This window comes from Melospiza georgiana, chromosome 6, assembly GCF_028018845.1.
Source record: "Melospiza georgiana isolate bMelGeo1 chromosome 6, bMelGeo1.pri, whole genome shotgun sequence".
Classification (NCBI taxonomy): domain Eukaryota; kingdom Metazoa; phylum Chordata; class Aves; order Passeriformes; family Passerellidae; genus Melospiza; species Melospiza georgiana.
This window is the reverse complement of record NC_080435.1, coordinates 26,825,824-26,846,145: the sequence shown is the minus strand read 5'-3', so window position 1 is coordinate 26,846,145 and position 20,322 is coordinate 26,825,824. Positions and strand designations below refer to the sequence as shown.

Below are 20,322 nucleotides of genomic sequence, written 5' to 3'. Positions count from 1 at the left end.
TACCTCCTGGGTGGTTTTCTCACAGCTCCTCGACTCAAAGGCCATGTTTCCCTACAGCTTCTTGACTCAAAGGCCATAATCTAACACAGCTCCTGGCTGCCACAGCTCCTTGATTCAACAGCCATACTTCTCCACAGCTCTAGGCTGTCCCACAGCTCTTGGCTGTCTTATCGTCTGCAATTCTCAGGCTGCCTAATCTCTTCCACAGCTCTTGGCTGCCACAGGTCTTGGCTGTCCTATCTTCTATCATGTCAGGGTCACCACTTGTTGTTATCATATTTCTAGAGCCCCATACCTTCTGGGTGGTTTTCTCATGAGCAGCTCTTCACAGCAGCATTGTTCCTGCTTCTTCATCAGGGCTCCTAGAAGGCTCTCCCTGACCAGCCAACCCACCCCCTTTTATCCCAGTTATCTTCACTAGCCACAGCTGCTGGCCAATTAAGGACATCACAGCTGTAACCCATCTAGAACAACTAGGATTGGGGCAAGGCCACTTATACAATACATAGATTTTACCGAGACTCATAGGCCACTTATACAATACATAGATTTTACTATGGCTCAAAGGCCACCTATACAATACATACTAAGATTCAATGGCCACCTATAGGCCTGCAGGTGGAGAAGAGCTGGAAGGCCACAGTGTGGCCCTGTAGGGGGAAAAGAGCTGGAAGGCCACAGTGTGGGCCCACAGGTGGAAAAGAAAGGCCGTAGTGTGGGCCCACAGGGGATGAAGAGCTGGAAGGCCGCAGTGGGGCCTGCAGGGAGGGCACCCCAGGACTCACGCGCTGGGCCGCAGGTCCGGCAGGGCCCTGTCCAGCGGCAGGCGGTCGCTCAGGTAGGCATTGTAGCCGTAGTACTGGAACTGCTTCAGGGCCAGCCTCCTGTTCTCAGGGCTCAGCTCCTGCCCCCAGTGAGCAAAGAGAGACGAGTCCGTGAATGCTTCTGCAGGGCTGTCTTCCAATTTTGGTGGAGCTTCTACGAGAGACAAAGACAAAAGGAAACAGTAAGGATCTGCTATTTTAAAAAGTGTAACTTCAGCTCCACTTGCTGTCTCTAAGTCTTTCCATGACATGCCCTCACATACTCTTGTGCAGGTGTAACTATTAGCACGTAAGGCTCAAAATTTAATAGTCAAATAAAGTTCGGTAGAAACAATTATTTTTTATCACAATCTGACTAAAGGCCAGGACTGATAAATCTAAATGAATTAAATTTCAGAAGGAGCTTTATCAGAAAAGAATGCTATTTTGCTTTTATATACTAAGATGAAATATTTCATTTCAGCCTGGATTATCTTGCTAGGAAATGACTGAAGTTTTGAAGAGGAAAAAAAGAATCTGTACAGAGTGCACAAAACAGCTGCCGAAGTTTGTGTGTAAATGAAGTTCTTTAAAACTACATATTCAACACAGAGAAAATTCACTGTACTAGGCATCCGTGTTTAAATAGCAAACTAATTTCAGTCATGCAATAACTCTATGCTTCAGTTTACCAATCCAGCATATTTGAGTTTTCAGTCCATATTTAGGTGCATGCGATGATGCTACTGGGATCATCACTTTGTAGTATTTGCTTGATTAGAAAAGGTTTTCATTTCATCAGGCCACATCTCTGGCTGTTATGCCAAAACAGAGAGAAGAGGGAAAGATATACCTAGAACTCAATTAAGAAGAGCTCCAGTACAATGAAATCACAGCATTCATTCTCAATGTTTAGTTGCTCAAAAAGTCTGTTCAAGATGTCTTGTGAGCTCTCTGTGAGAGTCACATCACATAATCTAACCAAGAGAAGCCCTTGTTTCTGTAAACACTTTACAATCCACAGCACACCAGTAAGGCAAGATCAAATGCCTTAACTGACTCAGATTTGTCAACAAGAGCCACACACACACACTAAAAAATCTTTAACAGTGACCCAACCAAATGAAGAGCTCTCCTTTCTAAAGGGCTGTACTTACAAACACAGAGACTTATGAAAATTAAAGTGAATCTTCTGAAAATCTGTCAATTGTCCCCAAAGTCCTCCTCAGCACCCAGAGCCACCTAAAGGCCTGAGAGCTGACTTAAACTTCATGGAAACACCTAAAGACAACAGTTTATGTACTAGCACAATATGCCATCAGAATCCCGACTCCCAAAGAATGTCAGGAAGCATCCTTTGATCTCCTACTAGAAAGAACCCAAAATGCAAAAACATAAAATGAGAAGACTAGGTTATTTGATTTGTTCAAGATGTTCTCCTTTTTCCTTCTGACAACACTGACAGGAAACTAATGGCACTCACTTCCTACACCATGTTCCAACCTCTGTAAACATGAAATGTTTCTTTACTTGTCAAAGTAATGTCTCTGAGCCTGAATTCAGGAATCAGCTCCCACTCTTCAAAGATGAAAGACAAACTAAACCCTCAGTCAAAGGAGGAAACTACTCTGACAGGCCCTGCTACCACACAGATAAATGTCTGAGAGAGGAGCTTGGCAACTACACAAGTTGGATAAACTCAGATCATTTTAGAGGGTCCTAACTTGAAAAAGGCAGGATAGCATTTGAATACCACTTTAAAAATCACAGCAGCATGGGAGGTCACAGATGTCTCTGTCTTTTCATGGATGAAGAGCCATCCCAGAAACAACTACCTTCACAGACTCACACATATATTGAATATATTGAATTTTATCTAATGATTTTGTGAATCTCTTGCTGTTTTCTCATTGAAAAAGTGCTCAGTAATCCAGGTTGTATCTCAGTTAAGATCTTCCAGTAATGGATATCTGTGAATTTAGTTTCCAAGTTCTACTAAACCACTTACCGAATGCAGTAATTTTTTGTATGCTAAGCAAACATGTTATTTCAATACATTGCTCTACAGGAAAAAAAAAACAAAAAAACAAACAAACAAACAAACAAAAAAAAAACATTAGCAGGAACTTCCAATTACAATTCCAAACAATGGAATTAACCTCGCATCTCTGATGACAAAGCCTTTCTTTCCTTTATTTGGCTGAAAACTCTTGGGGGAAGCAACTTTCTTCAGCCAGTCTCTCACAGTCTCTCACAAGAAATAAAAATAATGATGACAGACCATCAGCTGCCTTTTGACTGGTCAACAAGTGCATTTGATGCCTTATCCTCAGTAAACAGGTGATGGCCTGAGGCCAAGCCTGCTTCCCACTTGCTCCTGCAGGTACAGAATGATGGCAGGGAGCAGAGGCCCAAAGGTGACCCATGAGCAGTACTGCCTGAAGCAACACTAGGCAGGCACATTCATCTGCTCAGTTAGTACCAAAAAGGAAAGATCAGTTCCATTTCTCCTGTGGGAAGAAAGCCTGCTACCTGCAGCACATCACTGCAAATGTTATCTGGAGGTCCTCCCTGTATTAACTGCACATACCATGCAAAACTGTATCCAGACACGAGCCTGATATTAACTCCTGGCAGACTGACTCCTTGCAGCTCAATCAATTAGCAGCAGAAATTTATTACACAGATGTCAGCTGGCTGCACACCTGGGCCAAAGAAGTCTCCTTCCAGAAGACTGGCTGGTCATGGTATCAGCCTGGAGTTGGTCACACACTGCTTACCTGAGCCAAAAACCCCACAGTTTTTTTCCAAAATCATCTGTCTCTCTTCAGCTCATACATTTCCTAGTTAAGCAATTAATGTTTATAAAAATCCATTGCTTCATGTGATCTTTATGACCAGCTGCCAAGACAGAAATTCACTCTCCTCTTCCTATTGCTCATTCTATAAAATAAGTCAGAGACACCAAATCAAAAGATACCACTGAGATAATAAGGGATAGACATTTTGTTGTCTGATTGCTGCTTTGTTCTACGACCTCTGAAGAAAGCAAATCTTTTATTTATTACCAATTAACACAATCAATTAATAACTTTGATTTAATCTCCATGAAAGCCTTTGAAACTCATCGAGAGAGACCCATTTTTCAGCTCCATTCAGATTTCAACATGTCTTCCTAAGAAAAGTTACCATGAGCAGGTTTACAATTAAGAGAAAGGATCAAGTCAGAAAGGGTTGCAAAAATAGTTGCAGAGACAGATTCAGACATGCTGTTTGTTCTCACAAGTACCTAAGTTTCATTTTGGTTCTATCCCTTATTTGACTGCAGGTCTATTCACAAAAGCAGCAGTGTTTCACATCAAAGCTTTGCCATTGTGAAAACGCCTTCCTAGGAAACAAAACTGCTTTACAAAGCCTGCAGTGTAGCCTTATCTGCTGATTCCATTAAGTGGCAGTAACAAGAAGGTAGATAGAGTAAGTCAGCACAACCACCCTGTCTGAAAAAATACCCCTGTGTCAGCTGAAGACATCAATAGCTGCACTAAATGATACATGCTCAGGTGGAACAGACTGCTCACATAAAGGAGAATGAGCTGGAAATGATGCCAGAGAGTAGGAGGAAAGGCTTTGATCATGATCTCCAGTGCCTGACCCTCTGATTTCCCAGCCCAGAGAGGAAGGAACAGGCCATGATTACAGAGGTGATGCCACAGCTGTGCCTTGCCTCACCGTGCAAGGCGGACTCATGACGTGCATCTAACAGACCATCATGAAAGGCAAAACAAAGCTCAGCTCTCTCATGAGGCCTAATGGCCTCAAACTCTGGCTCTGGCTCCCAGCACTCAAAAGATCTATATTCTATTTCCTGCAGGCAGTAGCCTTTCAGCTTTCTGTGGAAGGAAGGAGCTTTTCATCCTTTTCCTCTACAGGTGCCCTTCACCTGTTCAGCAATCCATACCCTCTTGCCAGAGGCCGTTCAGTGTGACAGGTAAAAATCCCAGACTGGCATTGGATCACAGAGCCATGATACAGTGTTTAGAAGTGGAAAAACTTCACCTAAACTTTGTCACACAGCAAGATACACAGAGGAAAATCACACTTTTAAAATCTATTGTAATTCATGAAAACACTTTATCAGCATTCTCAAAAATTGCAGTTTGACAATTCCTGTCTTGCAAGGCTGCTCCCAAGCAGGACCCTGCTATAAATCCTGTATCAGATGAGTGAACCTCCAAATGAAAACATCCTTGTTTGCATGGTGTGGTGAAACACTGACAAGCAACAGCAGAAGCAGCTCACCAAGATGCACCACTGCATCAGCCACGGAGAAAAGTATATTCAGAGGACAAAAATTGAAAGTTACAGTAACAGGTCTCCCCTCAAAGAAGTTATTTTACTTATTCTCTCACCTCCCAAAAAATCACAATACTGCTGGCAAGGTGTCAACATCAATATAGCTTTGTACTAAAAAGTGAACTTCACTGTTTTGAATATTCAAGATAAGTTAATTCCTCTTAGCATTCTAGTCTTGTTCCCAAAGAAATGACTTCAGCAGAAGTGCTCCTAAGAAAAAAATGCAGTATCTAAGTGGGTTAAATCCTGCTACTGCTGCTTACTTACAGCTTAGTAAATCATACTGAAGTTGCCTGGGCTCCTCAGAGAGACTGACAGAGCCTGTCAGACTCTGTCTGCACAGATGACAGAGCAGGAGAACCCTAATCTTAAGAAAAAATAAACCTGATTTGAACTCCATACAAAACACACAACAACCCTGAGAGGATTCAGTCCATATCCAGTCTTTGCACACCCCAGCACACTCTGTAGTCAGTGTAAACAATGGACAGATGTAACCACTGTAGACAGACAGGGAATGGGGAAAAAACCCCAGCAAAAGAAAGGTGATCCTCTCCTCAACAGCTGTCAAGAAATCATGATAACACTATGAATAGTATACAGACAAAACTTTAAGGATTGAACTGTGTATGACAGCACATATTGAGAGAGTTTTAGCATTTCCTTCTATTTTAAAAATTTTTAGAACTTGAAACACAATTTATATGTTATTAATTTATATGCTATCTTGACTGCATTTTAAGCAGCCAATACACGCACATAATGCTATAAGCTATTAGCATGCTACTAACATATATTTTCATTTGTTTCTGTTAGGGGTTTTTTCTGATAAATAATCCCATGCTTGTTGTGCATATTAGGGTGGAAATTCAGTCCAGTTCTGCTGCATAGTGTAGGTGTGAAAGAAGGGATTACAAATGACCTCACACTGATAAATCACAGTTGTACTAATTACCAAAGAACAGCCTTGGCCTTAATGGGTCACAGCTATGACTAATAAAGATAAGTGTGATAAAAGGGGTGGGTTGGCTGGTCAGGGAGAGCCTGGAGGAACAGGACCTAGAGGAAGAAGGAATGATCCAGAGAAACAAAACACAGAAGAGAGCTGCTGCTCCAGAAGCTCTGCTGTGAGACCAAGCTGGGTCTGATGAAGTTAGAGCCTGCAGTCACAGTCGAGCTAGGTAAAGCCTGTGCTCAGAGGCAGCAAGGAAATCCTTGCAGTCATGCTCCAGCAGGAATAGGCAGCAGTCAGAGTCTGCCAGAGACACCAACAGCAGGAGCTTGCTGGAGTCACTCAGGATGGCTAAAGATGAATAAACCAGGCCCCTTTCCACGTTGTTAAATGGGAGTCTGTGTCTTGGCTCATTTCTACCCCTAACGAGAGGTCTGCTGCAACACTTGGCACCCAACAAGGACAGGCCTCCAGGCAGAGGAGGTGGATGCTTCCTGCCCTGGCAGACTTTCATAACCCAACAGCTCCTAAAATGTCATCTCACAAAAGTTACTTAACATCGAAGATGTCTGGAGATGACTCTCAAAACGCGCTCAGCGCTAGAGGGCAGTGTAAGAAACAGGAAAATTTGGGTCCTAAGAGAAATCTTAGGGTTTTGAGACTTCTAAAGAGCTTGTGAAAGAGCCGTCAGAACTACAAAACAATAAATTACTCATTAACCAGCAAATTCCATTATAGTGGTTATTTCCTATAGGTAAGAAAAATGAAATTTTTATTATGCTATTGAGTCAATGCTAAACTATTTGATGTGGGTGCACACAAACAACACTTTATAGGAATAAGGCCTTTATAAGGGCTCTATATTTCTTCTGTATGCACTCCATCTGGCCTGTTCTGATCTGAAAACACTATAAATCCTGGGCACTGTTGTTCCTACTAGATATGTTCTCGCTACCAGCCTATTAAATTCCCCTTTAGCCATAACTGTGCCATGGATATGAATCAGGCCAGACAAATCCATGCATCATTCTGGCAAAGTTAACGTAAAGTTACTACAAGCCTGGACAACTTGAAAACAGAGTAAAGGCTTCTAATTTACTGGAATGGGATGATCTAAAGAAATACAAATTTGCAAGTACAACCCATTTCCCCTCAGATGAAGACATAGAACTCTCTGACAGGTTCCAATACTACACTTTTAAGGCTTTCTGTATCCATTGACATAAATATTTTGTCAGGAACCAATTTTGTTTTCTCCATGCGTAAGATGTGTTTTCAAAAAACACACTATGAGGATATTAAAAACTAAGGAGTACCAAGTTCCAAGTCTTCCACTTTCTAAAACACAATTTTCAGCTTGTCCTAAGCAATACCTCTCTGCATGCCTTCTACTTGGAAACCAGATTTTAAGACAGTATAAATTCATTTAAAGCATTATAATTTCTTAACTACAGACCTCCAAAATAAAGAGTGCTCAGAATAATTATTTATTGACTATAATTTAAAGGATTACCTTTATTGACTATAAATTAAAGTTTCATTAAAAGAAGTAGGTATTTAATCGCAAAGTTATTTTCCTCATTTCAAATAATTCTGTACTTAAGGCCTTAACTTTAATCTGTAGGCAAACATACCACAATTTTTGGAATAACAGTCTAAAAATACAGTAATAATCTGCCAAAAACTGCCTGAAAATTGATTTGTTGATTTTTTTCAGTTGTGATACACAAATCCCAGTATCACAAACTGAGGTGTAAGTGCCCTGAACCAGCAGTGGTACCCATAAAGGAAAGAGAAGAATTATATGGGCACAATTGCCTCTCTAATTTTTCAGACAAGCAGAGTGACAGCCTTGTTTCAGGTCGTGGTTCTAGCTAGGAGGAATAAGGCCCCCTGCAATGCTGATTAGATCAGATTGTCAACGAAAATGCTAAACCAATTTAAGCCAATAATCTCTGATCTGTGCAATTTTGTAAGAATTACCTCACTGGCCTAAAATGTTTCCTGCCTTGGATAAAAAAGACATGTTATCATCACACATAACTGCCATTCTTTTAATTAATTGTGATAATATTTTCAAAATGCCCAGGAAATTTTATTGTGGTGAATCCTATACAAATGAAAAGAAGATACAAATTAAACACCAATTTTGCAAAACCAACAGTTTTTCATTAGGTTCATTGATTACACTCAGTATTTTTTCCCACGTAAGATTGGAAGACAACAGAATTTCACAGATGAGAGACCAGTTAGCATCCTGGAAACAGAGCTGTGCCAAAAATTGAGATTGCTTCTACTTGATGCTGAGGCACAAAACTGAATTTCTAATGACAACTTTCCTCACTTCCTTATCACTGTGAAAGAAATAAGTGGAAACAGAGGAGATTCACATATAAAGCACAGTTTGCAAAGGCCACAGAATAAACCAGGCTCCACATTAGGGCTTGGGGTCTGAGACCTCTCAAAGACAAGCACAGGGAGTCCTCTGCAAGACAGAAGATAAGAAGGTTCACAATATTCCACTGATTGTAACTGCACGTGTTCCTAAATTTAGGCATCTGCTAATGGGCTTACTAAAAAAGGAAACTCATCTGCATTTAATGAATAGCAGCCCACATTTTTCTTGGGGATTAGTGGCGTTTGCATCAGTGCAGCTGAGAGGCTTTAAAAGCTTTATATCCTAAACCCAAGTCTGTGTCACCTGGAGTAAACATGAAAGGCATTTAACTATTTTGAAAACCATTTTGCCAGGAGCGGTCAGGCTGTGACACAGCTAATTAGTCATATACGTACAGCTTTTCTTTTTATACAGAGCTGAGTAATCACACCAAAAGTAAAGTTCACACAAGGAAACAGGACTAACTCTCTTCCACAGTCACCCAACTCAAAGCACTGAAAATAGGCTTCCTCTTTCAGTAATCACACAAGCTGATATTTTTCTCTGCTTGCCAGGCTATACTGAGCTCTCTCAGATTAGCTCTACTTCAAAAACTTCCATTCAGTTCTTTCAGTTCTCTGAGGAATTTTGTTTGGCCACTTCTTTGCAAACACAGAAGTTTTAGAGAGCAACAGCTCCCTCACTCAAGGCATCCTTTCCTTTTTTTCCTAAGTGCTTCCAACATTGGACGTTGTGAGCTGCTCCACCCCTTCCACCACCCAGCAGCTCATTACACAAACACTCAGCTACCTGGGCTTCTGCTTGACAGGGCTCCCACTTCAAAAATACCTCTCAAACACTTGCAGGCATTGTTGCACAGTGGAGCTACTGCCCACTGCCAGGAATTTTCCTAAGCTCTCCCAAGAGACAGATGAGTTTCAGTTTTAAAAGGAACCTGAAGAATTCTGAAGAACAGGGCTGCTCTGAAGAGCCAGCATGCTCTTCTATAAAAGCATCTTCCATTCTCAGGTGCCACTGCCATTGTCATCCTGAAAGCACAGGGTGTAGACAAATGCAGCAGCAGGGAGCAGGTGTATTTCAAAGTTTTGTAAACTACACTTCAATTAAAAATTTAAAAAAAGTCAACTAAGCATAACATAGCTTCTCCTCTTGGCAGAAAAATATGAATGACAAATTAAAAGCATTCTCCCATCTTTGATACCAAGTAGATGATTTGTGCTAATGTTAACATCAATAATACACTGAGGCTACCAAGATGTCCACAATTCTCCTTGACATAGTAGGAAAAATTAAAGAAAATGCAATCAAATTAAGTTCTGTGGTTTCACAGGCATTTGGGTAAATGATGTGAGATGATACTTCAGCTTAATTTTGGAAATGGGAGAGTGAGTCAAAAACATGCTGAAAGGAGACAAAAAATCCTTGTTTTCTCCAAAAAGGAGAAAACAAACGTGGACAAGCAGCAGTCTGCATCAACAGAAGGCAAAGAGGAACTTCTAGATGGCACCCAGCAAATACTTTGGTTTGCTATTATTCTCAGCTCACTCTCTATCCTACAATGAGGAACTTGGAGAAATATCTATTACCTGAGAATTTTCCTCTATTGTCATAATTTAAGAACAGCAAAAAATGGCTTCACACTTAGAGCATTCTGCATTTTCTCTGCAAATTTAAAAAGCAGAATACCTTTTAAAAAATATTTTTGAAATTGCATTAGGTAGACTGTTCCTCTGCTGCAGTTATGTGAAGAATGGGAACATCTGGCTGGCTGGTTACTTCTGTTTTGGTTTTTTGGGTTTTCTTGTCTGATTTTTTTTTTAAGTCATCATAGTCCCGTCGGAATTTTAATTTTAAAAAAGAAAAAAGAAAACCCCAACAAAAAAAGGACAAAAAATACCTCAAACCCAAAATACAGCTAGATTAGAGAATGAAACAAACATAAAGCTAGAAATACAGTTTTAAACAGAAATAAGAAGCAAGAGGAAAAATGAGGAAGCCAAGAAAAACTGGACTTACTGCCAAAATAGGAAACTAAACAAAAATAATGGAAAATTTAATTTATTATGAAGGATACAATAGGCAATTTAGTTAGTAATTTCTCAACAAAAGACTACATATTTCCCTGCAGATCTCTGTGACTTTAGTGTGAGAAGCATTATTGAAAGGATCTGAGATTCACAAATCAACCTCTTGCAAATGTGCTACAGAAGAAGAGAAGTAGAAACTTCTTCTAAGGTTTTATATTTATTACCTCTCCTGCAACATAAACCAAAGTTATACTTTGGTAAAATTCAGACACATCTTTCTTCTTCCTGTCCTCACCCCACACCTGATGATGAGCTTCTGGTAAACCCACAAAGCAAAAAGGATGAGAGGAAAAACAGCTCCATCCCTTATTGGCACATATTTTGGAGTTGTGCAAGAATTTTCTTGTATTGTTTTAATAACCCTGTGTATCATGCATCCTGAAGAGAAAATCAACTTGTTCATTTTGTCTAAGATAAAAATCAAGACTCTTTGCTAAGAATCATTCCAGCCCTCAGCAGCACAGCATCCCAATTTAATCCAGGTCAAAGGAGCACTCTGCCTCTTGCCCTGCACCTACAGAAACATCCACATCTCACTGAGTCTCTGTGTGCAGTGCTAAGAGGCACAGCTGCAGTGGCATCCATGGCAAAGCTGCTTAAGTGAGTGGGACACAAAGGAGTTCCTACTGATTTCTGGCAGGCAAAGATCTAGGAGAGCATTTAAAATATTCTCCTAGAGGTAAAATTCTCATCTAAGCTATATTAAAATGGACATGAGTAGAGATTGCTTTATATTTAAAAGCTGCAGAAGCATGCCACAGTTATATTTCATGTGCATTAAACAGAGGAGAGCACTTAGGAGATAGCTCATATACACATAATCCCAGAGAGGTGCTTACTAAGCCTAGCTGCTCTAAACTGAAACAGAATTATCCAGGAGTGTTAGCAAACATCAGCAAAATGCCTAAATAAAAAGGTAATTAAAACAGACTTTCACCAGTTTTGTATAATATCTTTAGTAGACAATCAGGGACTTTATCATTATTGCTTGTAGTAGAGACTATTTAGGATAGATACCAGAATATATTCTGATAAAACAGCTCAGAACTGTGAGATATTTAATTTTGAATTTATACAGTGCTTTTAGGAATTGTTAAGCATGATACCAGATTTCATTAATCCTGAGGTCATGTCCAAAATGAGCAGTGTTTTTTTTCATTTGCTCCACCTGCCCTGCAGGTGTTTGAAATCCACAGGGCTTGCAAATTAATTACTGATCAGTCATTGGGGTGGGATGGGCTAATCAAACTCCATTTGAAAAAGAAAAGAAAAGAATGAAAAATTCATTTTACCATAAGAGTCAGGATATTAACTGCACAGTAGTAGTGAAGGAAGAAGTTCTAGAAGCAGCCAGCTCTGAACAGAAGACTAGGGAGAAGCTGCTGTCCCTTTGGAATAACTGTTCATCAATAAAACCAGTGATTTTCTATATTCAAAGTGCAAGTAATTTTCTCTAACAGCAAATGAAGTTTCTTAACAGTTTGTTTCCAATTAATCTTTGCTCCTGGAGAAAAGCTGCCCTTTAATACTCTGACACTTAAACACAGTTGGCAGTCAAGTAAAGGTAACAGCAGCAAAGGCTCCAGAAATTTTGTAAACAAATCCTAGCTTGAGGTAATGTCAGAGAATTAAATGTTTTACCTGGAAAATGGAGTATGGAATATTTTCATCCAATAAAAAGAAATAATTATGAGATTAATTGAAGCAAATTAGAAAGCAGGAGGGGATTTCTCTGGTAGGAGAACTAAGGCTCATTGCCTTGGTCCTAACAAACAACTCCAAACCTTAGCCACAAGAAATTTCCCAACCCCCCCTAGTGCTACTTCATGTCCCTGGGGAAGAGGATTTGGTAAGCCTGCTGAGGAGGCACAGCTTCTTCCATGAGCAGAGCCACCATTTGGCTGGAATTTTGTAATGCCTCTACTTCCCTGTCCAACTGACCAAAATGCACCTATGCAATCTCTTTGCCTGTTTAGCCAATGGTCATTGTGTGACAAGAGGTCAGCAGGTGCACAAGAGTTGGAGATTTTACTCCCAAGTTGCTTTTGCATGTTAAGTTCACTTACCACAAAAATATATCATTTGCATAATTAAGAGCTTAATGCTCCCAAGCAAGTTTTGGCTGGGTTACCCAGGGCCAAAAAACTTGCCAATGGATATTGAAACACTCCTGAAAGGAAAAGACACTGACACCAAGGGAACTCCTACACTAGTTTGGCTCCATCCTAAGTTTTGGAAGAGCAGCCTGCTAAAAGGCTCAGCAGAGCAGTGTTTCTGACTGTTATCAGCATCTCTCTGCAGCTGCATCTCTGCCAATGTAGGAGTCTAAAAAGCACATGCAAGGAAACACTGATGAGATCTCACTCATCCGTTATGATTTACATGAGAGTAGGCTGATCAGAATCAGATAATGGAGCAAAATCTTCTATGGTTTCTTCAATAAATGTTGTTACAGAAGGTTCTGTCCCTTCAGACATTTGCATCGATAACACTTCTTTGTTAATGCACTTTCCTGCCAAAGACCTAGCAAGCTGTGAAGGAAGGGGTGTCTGTTTTTCCATGACCACTTTTTTGGCTTCATTTACCACCACGTTTCTCCAGTTCTCCAATACTCCAAGAAGTGGAACCACAGATACCAGATTTCCACTCATTTAGGTCCTCAGCGTCACCTATAGTCAGTGGAAGATTTGTCACTCATACTCTCCAGTCTAATTTTACACAGTCTTCATAAACCAAACTGTCCACAGCCAGCAGCACATCCTTTGGCCTCCCGTGGAGGATGATGGTTGAATTGGGAACTTAGACTAAGGCTACTTTTCTCCTCTTGCTGCTCATAGTACCCTTCCACAGGGGTAAAGGAAAGAAGAGGATTTAGTTTTCTTCCTAAAATAATTCCTTGATTATCTCTGCACAGCTGAGCTCTCGCAGAAAAGCCAGAACGTTTTCCCCATGGATCTCATTTTGCCATTGTAAAACAGGAATAGCAACACATCCCCTGCCTTGCAGGAGTATTAAAACAAAGCTACATTTCAGAGCTGCTCAGTACCAGCCATCACTGAAATGCTTACAAAACCAATAAAAATCTTCTTTCTTCTCATCAGCAAAGACATTAAAGATCAGCCACTTCTCACAAATTCCTCTGCATCAGCAGACAGGCTGCACCAGCCCCAATGTTCAATTGCTTGCTGTCCCACAGGAAGTTAATCCTGACAATGCTGGTTCTGCTGTTCCCAAGCCACCAGCCTCCAACGCTCCCTGCATTACAAGGAGCAGATGTTTATGTTACAATTCCATTTCCTTAACTAGTATCAGAGGATTGGTTTTCTGTGTAAGGAGATTTACTAGATTTTTCCAACCTCTTTAGAGTGTGGCTTGTGAGGAATATCAGATATTTCAGTAGCACCATTTTCCCTGCAAGGAGTCATGTGGACTCAGATATTCGTTGTCTTACAGCCTGGTAAAAATTTGGTTCTGTGAACAATTGTTACCAAGAGGGTTTCCATCCTCAACTGACCCAATCATACAGCAGGTTAGAATATACTGCAGGCAAATAATTTTGTTCAGGCAAAATTCTTCCTTTAAACTGCATCTTTTAGCCCTAAAAACACATGCACTTCTTTGCTTAATTACACAGCCTGCTTTACCCCTCTCTTTTCCCATTCCCATTTTTGGGGTTTTTTGCTCAGAGGTATGCAAACCATCTGTGCAGTTAACATGGCCTAATGACTATCTGCAAATCTGTTCCCTGAAAGTGATCCTACAAAGCTGGGAGACCAAACAGTAAATAGTAGCAGCTATTAAGTGTTATGATTTATTCTTATGATGCTAGAGCAATCAAAACTTCTCTGAAGTGTTCCTGAAAAGATATATACATTTTATTCTCATAACACTAGCACAGTGTAGAAACATATACTTATTTTATCACTTTTTTTTTTTTTTTTGTAAAATTTAATTGTTTGGGATAATGAAAGAAACTCCTGGGAATTTACATGCAGAGGAACATTCCAGAGTCAAAAGATACATCCTTGGCCCACAAAACACCAAAGCATGTTTACAGAGTCTCTGAAAAGTCTGTCTTCAAATTTTCACACTGTTTTCCCTTAGGTTGTATTTTGGGAATCTGGTTTAGAGATTTACATTAAATTCTTCTCGTTATTTTTTAAAATTAAAATAGTAAATGTACAAGGGTATACCTAAGTGAGATATTACTTATAAAGTCATACCACCAGGCAGAACCTAAGTAAACAGCACTAATTATACTACAGGAGAAACACTGACATAATCTGACTTGGAATACTACTGATGTAAAGAACAAGTGCAGCTTTTCAACCACAAACAAGTGCTGCAACTGGAGCAAAGACAAACTTTTGACCAAAGCCAAAACCTGTCCCATAGGAAGAGCCCCCTTTTCCACATTTTGGGGGGGAAAAAGACCTAATTTAAATACACATAACAGAATCACAGGAGTTTCTTTTTAAAGGTATTTTCTTCTGGTAGCTCTCACGTGCTGATGCTCACAGCTTCCAACAATTAAAAAAAGCCATGTTGTATAAATCTTCAAACTCCTTTAAAACTTCTATTTCCAATTATTAACATTAATCTCAGCATAACCCTGAGTATGAGGATATCTCTTAATATATTTCTTACAATATATTTTTGCCATTGTAGAGAAGAGTAGAAGCAGAGGACAGGTAAGAGCAAGAAGAGGAAGTGTCATATTTATGCAGTGCCCCATGGCAGGGAGGAATGATGGACCTGACTCCATGTTCTCAGAAGGCTGATTTATTATTTTATGACACTGCATTATATTAAAGAATACTATACTAAACTATACTAAAGAATACAGAAAGAATACTTAGAGAGGACTAGAAAGATAATAATGAAAAATTTGTGACTCTTTCCAGAGCCCCAACACAGCTTGACCCCGATTGGCCAATGAGTGACAACAACTCACATGAATCCAATGGAACAATCACCTGTGGGTAAACAATCTCCAAACACATTCCACGTGAGCACAACACAGGAGAAGCAAATGAGATAAGAATTGTTTTCCTTTTACTCTGAGGTTTCTCAGCTTCCCAGAAGAATCCTGGGCAAAGAGATTTTTCAGAAAATATGATGGCGACAAGGAAGCACTTTCATTATATTCCATCCAACCAGCAATGAAGACTTACTGTGCAGAAAGCAGTAATTATGCAGGGGAAAAAAAGTCAATGTAAATCTCTTTTCTCTCAGAATAAAAGGACACTTTACATACCACAGTTTTGCTCCTTGTTGTGTTTTCTGCAGAGACTACTCAGATCTTCTACTGGGGACCAACTCAGCCCTTGCTAATGTTTAATTTAAATACTAATTGCTAAACCACACTTTTGAAACAAACATTCCTTAATGGAGAAGATAAAACATAAAGGAACATTGAAACGGTAATTCCAATGTTGTTTAAATATTTAAGGAAACTGAGTTATTCTTTCACGAGTATCAGTTAAATGAACAGCTTTATATAAAATATATTCAAACTGTAGAACTTACAAAATTATAATATATCTCTTCAAGAGGTAACAAGACATACTGACAGAAGAAAACAGCATGGCAAACTAGGGAGGGATAACCCAAAACTTTGTTTCACTTGTGACTGGCTGATGGATGATTGTGTCTTGCCAATGCTTAACTGGATTTCTTAGGTCTAACTTTTAACATCATCATCTGTCTTTTAGCCATCATTGACAAAGAAAATTAATTCATTTGGATTTATGCAAGCTTCTTCACAGAATTTCAATGTATAAACATAGAATTCTATTTTTAAATTTAATATTTCCCATTAGAAAAGGAGAGTGAGGAATGAGATTTTGTCATATTTGTCACATAATTCCATTTGATGTCATTCCTCTTTCAGTGATTTCTATCTGCATAATTTAATAGTTCATTAACATATTACAGCCACTGAATCTCAAACAGCTGGTAATTATCATACTTCAGCATCTGTTAGCACTCACTTGCTAAGATCTTATTCTTCCCATCTTCCATCTGAACCACCTCCAGCAAATGGGGGAGAAAGTGTTATTAAAATTAAAACAGCAAGGCAGAAAACTTGAACTCTAAAAAGCAACACCCCAAATTTTCAGGAGGATGTTTCCAACCAACATAAATAGGTTTCTGTGCAGCTTTTAGTAATACTTTCTATATGCATTATTTAAAAACAACCATACAGGTTAAATTCTTGGGGCTTTTTTCTTCTCATGTTTTCAAATATTAAAAGAGTGTCTTCTCCTGTAAGGGAAATAGCTCTGTGCATCTAAAATCATTCGTATTTCTTTCATCTCAGATGCTGCCCAGGTCATACTCTAAGTATTAAATAAAAACTGTATTTACATTGGAGCCAAGAGTATAAGCACAGTTAACTGAGCATGAAAAAACATATGGATCCCTCAGCCAGGAAATCAAGCTGCATTTTCTGCCTCTCCCCCATCTCATTTTCCCTCTCTTCTTCCTCAGAGTAGCTTCCAAGCAAGTCAGTGTTAGAAGCTGAAATATTTATCCTATAGACTGGGAAAAACTAGCTTTGGGGGACTGAAGAGCCCACAAGGACATTTGCAATTTCCTTGTAATTGCTCTTGATTCTCCATGATAAATCCAGGCAACGTCAGGACTCTTTCCAAGGTCAGGGAGGCCACTGTACATTATTATTAAGATTAATGCCTATTTACACAAAGTCACATCTGATAATTTATTCCCTCAGATCAAGAAAGCAAATTACTCTGTAGATGATAAAAACTCCCTAAAATGTCTGCAATTTCTCTGTTTTCACAAAGAAGAACCTGACCCTCAGTCTTCATCTTAGCAACAAAAAATCACGAGGGCCACGTGAATCTGCAGTTTCCATTTAATCAGTCTTTGATATGCAAACTTACAATTTTCACATCTTATTTTGCATTCAGTGCTTAATGAAAAATTGACTCAGATACATTTTCCCACAGCAGTCATAGAACACTAGGGTTTTTGGTTAAAAACTGTTTCTCGGGGTCACAGAACATTTCATCTCCCATCGGAAGAGACCCATAAGGATCACCAAGTCCACCTCCCTGCTCCTGGCAGGACTATTACAACTAAACCTGACTGAGAGTGTTGTCCAGGTGCTCCCTGAGCTGTGGCAGGCCTGGTGCCACGACCTCTTCCCTGGGAAGTCTGTCCCAGTGCCCAGCCACACCTGTGCTGAGCTTACACAAAGGGACACTGCAAACGTGCACCTTGCAATTCTACACACGTGCAAGTCTGTGATATGCAGAGAAATGTGGCCATTGGGCTGCCTTTCCTAATCCTACAGGCTGCCATGACCTATTGAATGTCAGCTTCTGGGTCGCTCATGTTTCCATCAACGTTGAACATCAGCTAGTTCTGAATGTGTAAAAAAAGGAATGTCCAGTAGGAAGGGATCAGGGAGCTTGTTCTGAGCAAAGAAACTATTGCAACCAAGACACTGAAGAAAAAAGATATGGATGAGAGCCACAAGAAATATTGGGCATCATTACAGAAGAAAACAAACATCCATTTTTAAGGGTAAATTATATACCAATTTAAACACATATTAATTTATGCCTTACTGATTAGGTATATCAGAATCTATCGTGGTATTCTAATACTTCAGAAAATTTTGCTAGCTACACTTAAAAAATGTTATTTGGAATAGTAAAGGGTAGATACAGCAGAGCGTTCCCACAATTTCTACAATGAAAACGTTTTTGTAATCAGTTAAAATTCATTGAAGCAAATATATTCATGCAAGCTTTTAGCTTACACGCAGATGAGATTAATTACTTGGATGAAAATTCAAAAACTTCTAGAAAGATCATTACTCTTTCTGTGAAATTAAATACCAAACTGTTCTCTTAATAAATGGAAGTCTTCACGAAAAGCCAATGAGAAACTATTGAATGAGAATTTAGATGAGCTTTGAGAATTCTGTCTTCAAGTTAGGGAAGCCGTTTGCATTCCTAATGGCCACCAGCACCATCAAGCTCAGTACTTAACAGGGGCAATCCAGCCTGGAAAACCAACTGGTAACTCAGAAGAAGCAGCTTTTAAGTCAGAAATGCTCTCTGGTGACACACTACTGATAATGGTTTTTATGTCAAGGGCTAGGAGAGATGCAAAACACGCAAAAGCCAGAGATTTTATCTGCAAGGTTGGACTATCAGATGTGCACAGCACTCCCTAGAATGCAGAGGGAAACATTACTTGATTTTAGTAGTCGCTGAGTGCAATTATCTATATCCTCTACCTTACAAAAATTAAAGTGATCTATAGAATAAAGTATTAAAAGCATTTTCCATGGGTTTGACTACTCTACTTATGCTTCTTTTCAAGAGCCCATAAAGCAACTTGTGAAACTGTGGTCCCCCATGCTGAGCAACTTGGTGATGGTGCTGACACATCAGCTTACTAATTAGCACATACTCTCCAATTGCAGCTATGCTTTGCTTCTTTTTAGAAGTCTTTGCCAATAGAAATCTTTCTATAGCTCTGTGATGTTCTTGATGCACAGTTAAAACCTTTACCATATTTATTACCTATCCTGAAGGCAATTCATGACAACAAGCTTTCTAAGGAGTATTAATGTTAATTGATACTGCTCAAGCCCTAACTCTGATTAGAAAATTTTACTTGATGGACATGAAAAAAAAAGTTTCATCCTGTTTTAAAGCTTTGGCATGGTAATTAGTAAGCAAAGCTCCACTACACAAGGTATGCTGTTACTTTCCTGTAGTCTCAGACAGATATGTTTCCTTTCTAAAAGCAGAAAAGCTGCTTTTGTGTCAGTGAAAAGTTCTCCCATTTTCTCCCCAGCTCTGAATAGGTTAGTAAGAAGCCTATTCTCCCACATGTGCTAGAGTCCTCATCCCACTGATCTCCCAGCTACTCTTCAGTTTGCAGATATACTTTATAGTCACAATATTTGTTTTTAAGCTTCCTTCTCCTCCCATCTGAACTTCTGTCCTCCACCTGAAGCTCATCTCTTTACAAACACTATTCTGCTAACAGTCCTCTCTGGGGCACGTATCACTATTTAGACTGGCTTTCTCATGGTTCTTTCCCTTGATTCTCCTGTCAGGTTTCCAGTCTCCGTTAGAATGATGCCTGTTCTCCCCTGAGGAGATCAGGATCTCATTTTGGTACCTGTACCTGCTTTGTTCATCACTCAAAAACATAGCGGATGTTATTTATTGGAAAGAGTCAGGAGATTTCACAAAAACAATACAGGAAGAAGATAAATCCTTTATTCCCAGGACTCTCAGACTAATCCAGCTTAGAGATCATTTTAGGTCAAAGAGAAGCCAAGGCTCAGTGTGTAAATTAGGGCAGAGAGACACACTGGCCTCTCTTTCCCTTCAGGCTCTGTCTCCTGCAAGCGCTGTATCCCCCAAAGGAGCCACCAGAGGAAACAGCTCTGCTGGGGGCTGGGGGAGCTCAGTTCTTTTGCAGGTTCCTGCCATCTGCGGCTCCTCCTTCCAGGAACAGGAGTGCCTTAACTCCCACTGTAGCATGAGGACAAGGACAGGAGTGCCAGTGTGATGCCAGGGTCCCAGTTCTGCCCACCTTGCCAGAACATTTTGTTTTCACACATGGACAGAGATTCCAGGGTACCATTCTGAAAACAGTGCAGCTTGTTAAAATTCTCTGCCAAGTCCTGCAGGACATGCCAAACAAGACCCAGTATTGAATAAAATGTAGTGT

The 20,322-nt window shown here is 39.8% G+C and overlaps 1 protein-coding gene across 2 annotated transcripts in view; it reads right to left on the bottom strand.

Moving 5' to 3' along the window:
• GALNT18 (polypeptide N-acetylgalactosaminyltransferase 18) overlaps positions 1-20,322 on the bottom strand; it is a 215,019-nt gene that overhangs the window by 119,247 nt on the left and 75,450 nt on the right. For both annotated transcript variants that reach the window (XM_058026636.1, XM_058026635.1), the window contains exon 3: positions 786-978. In XM_058026636.1, the coding sequence (XP_057882619.1) occupies positions 786-978 (193 nt within the window). The remainder of the gene's footprint in view (positions 1-785; positions 979-20,322) is intronic.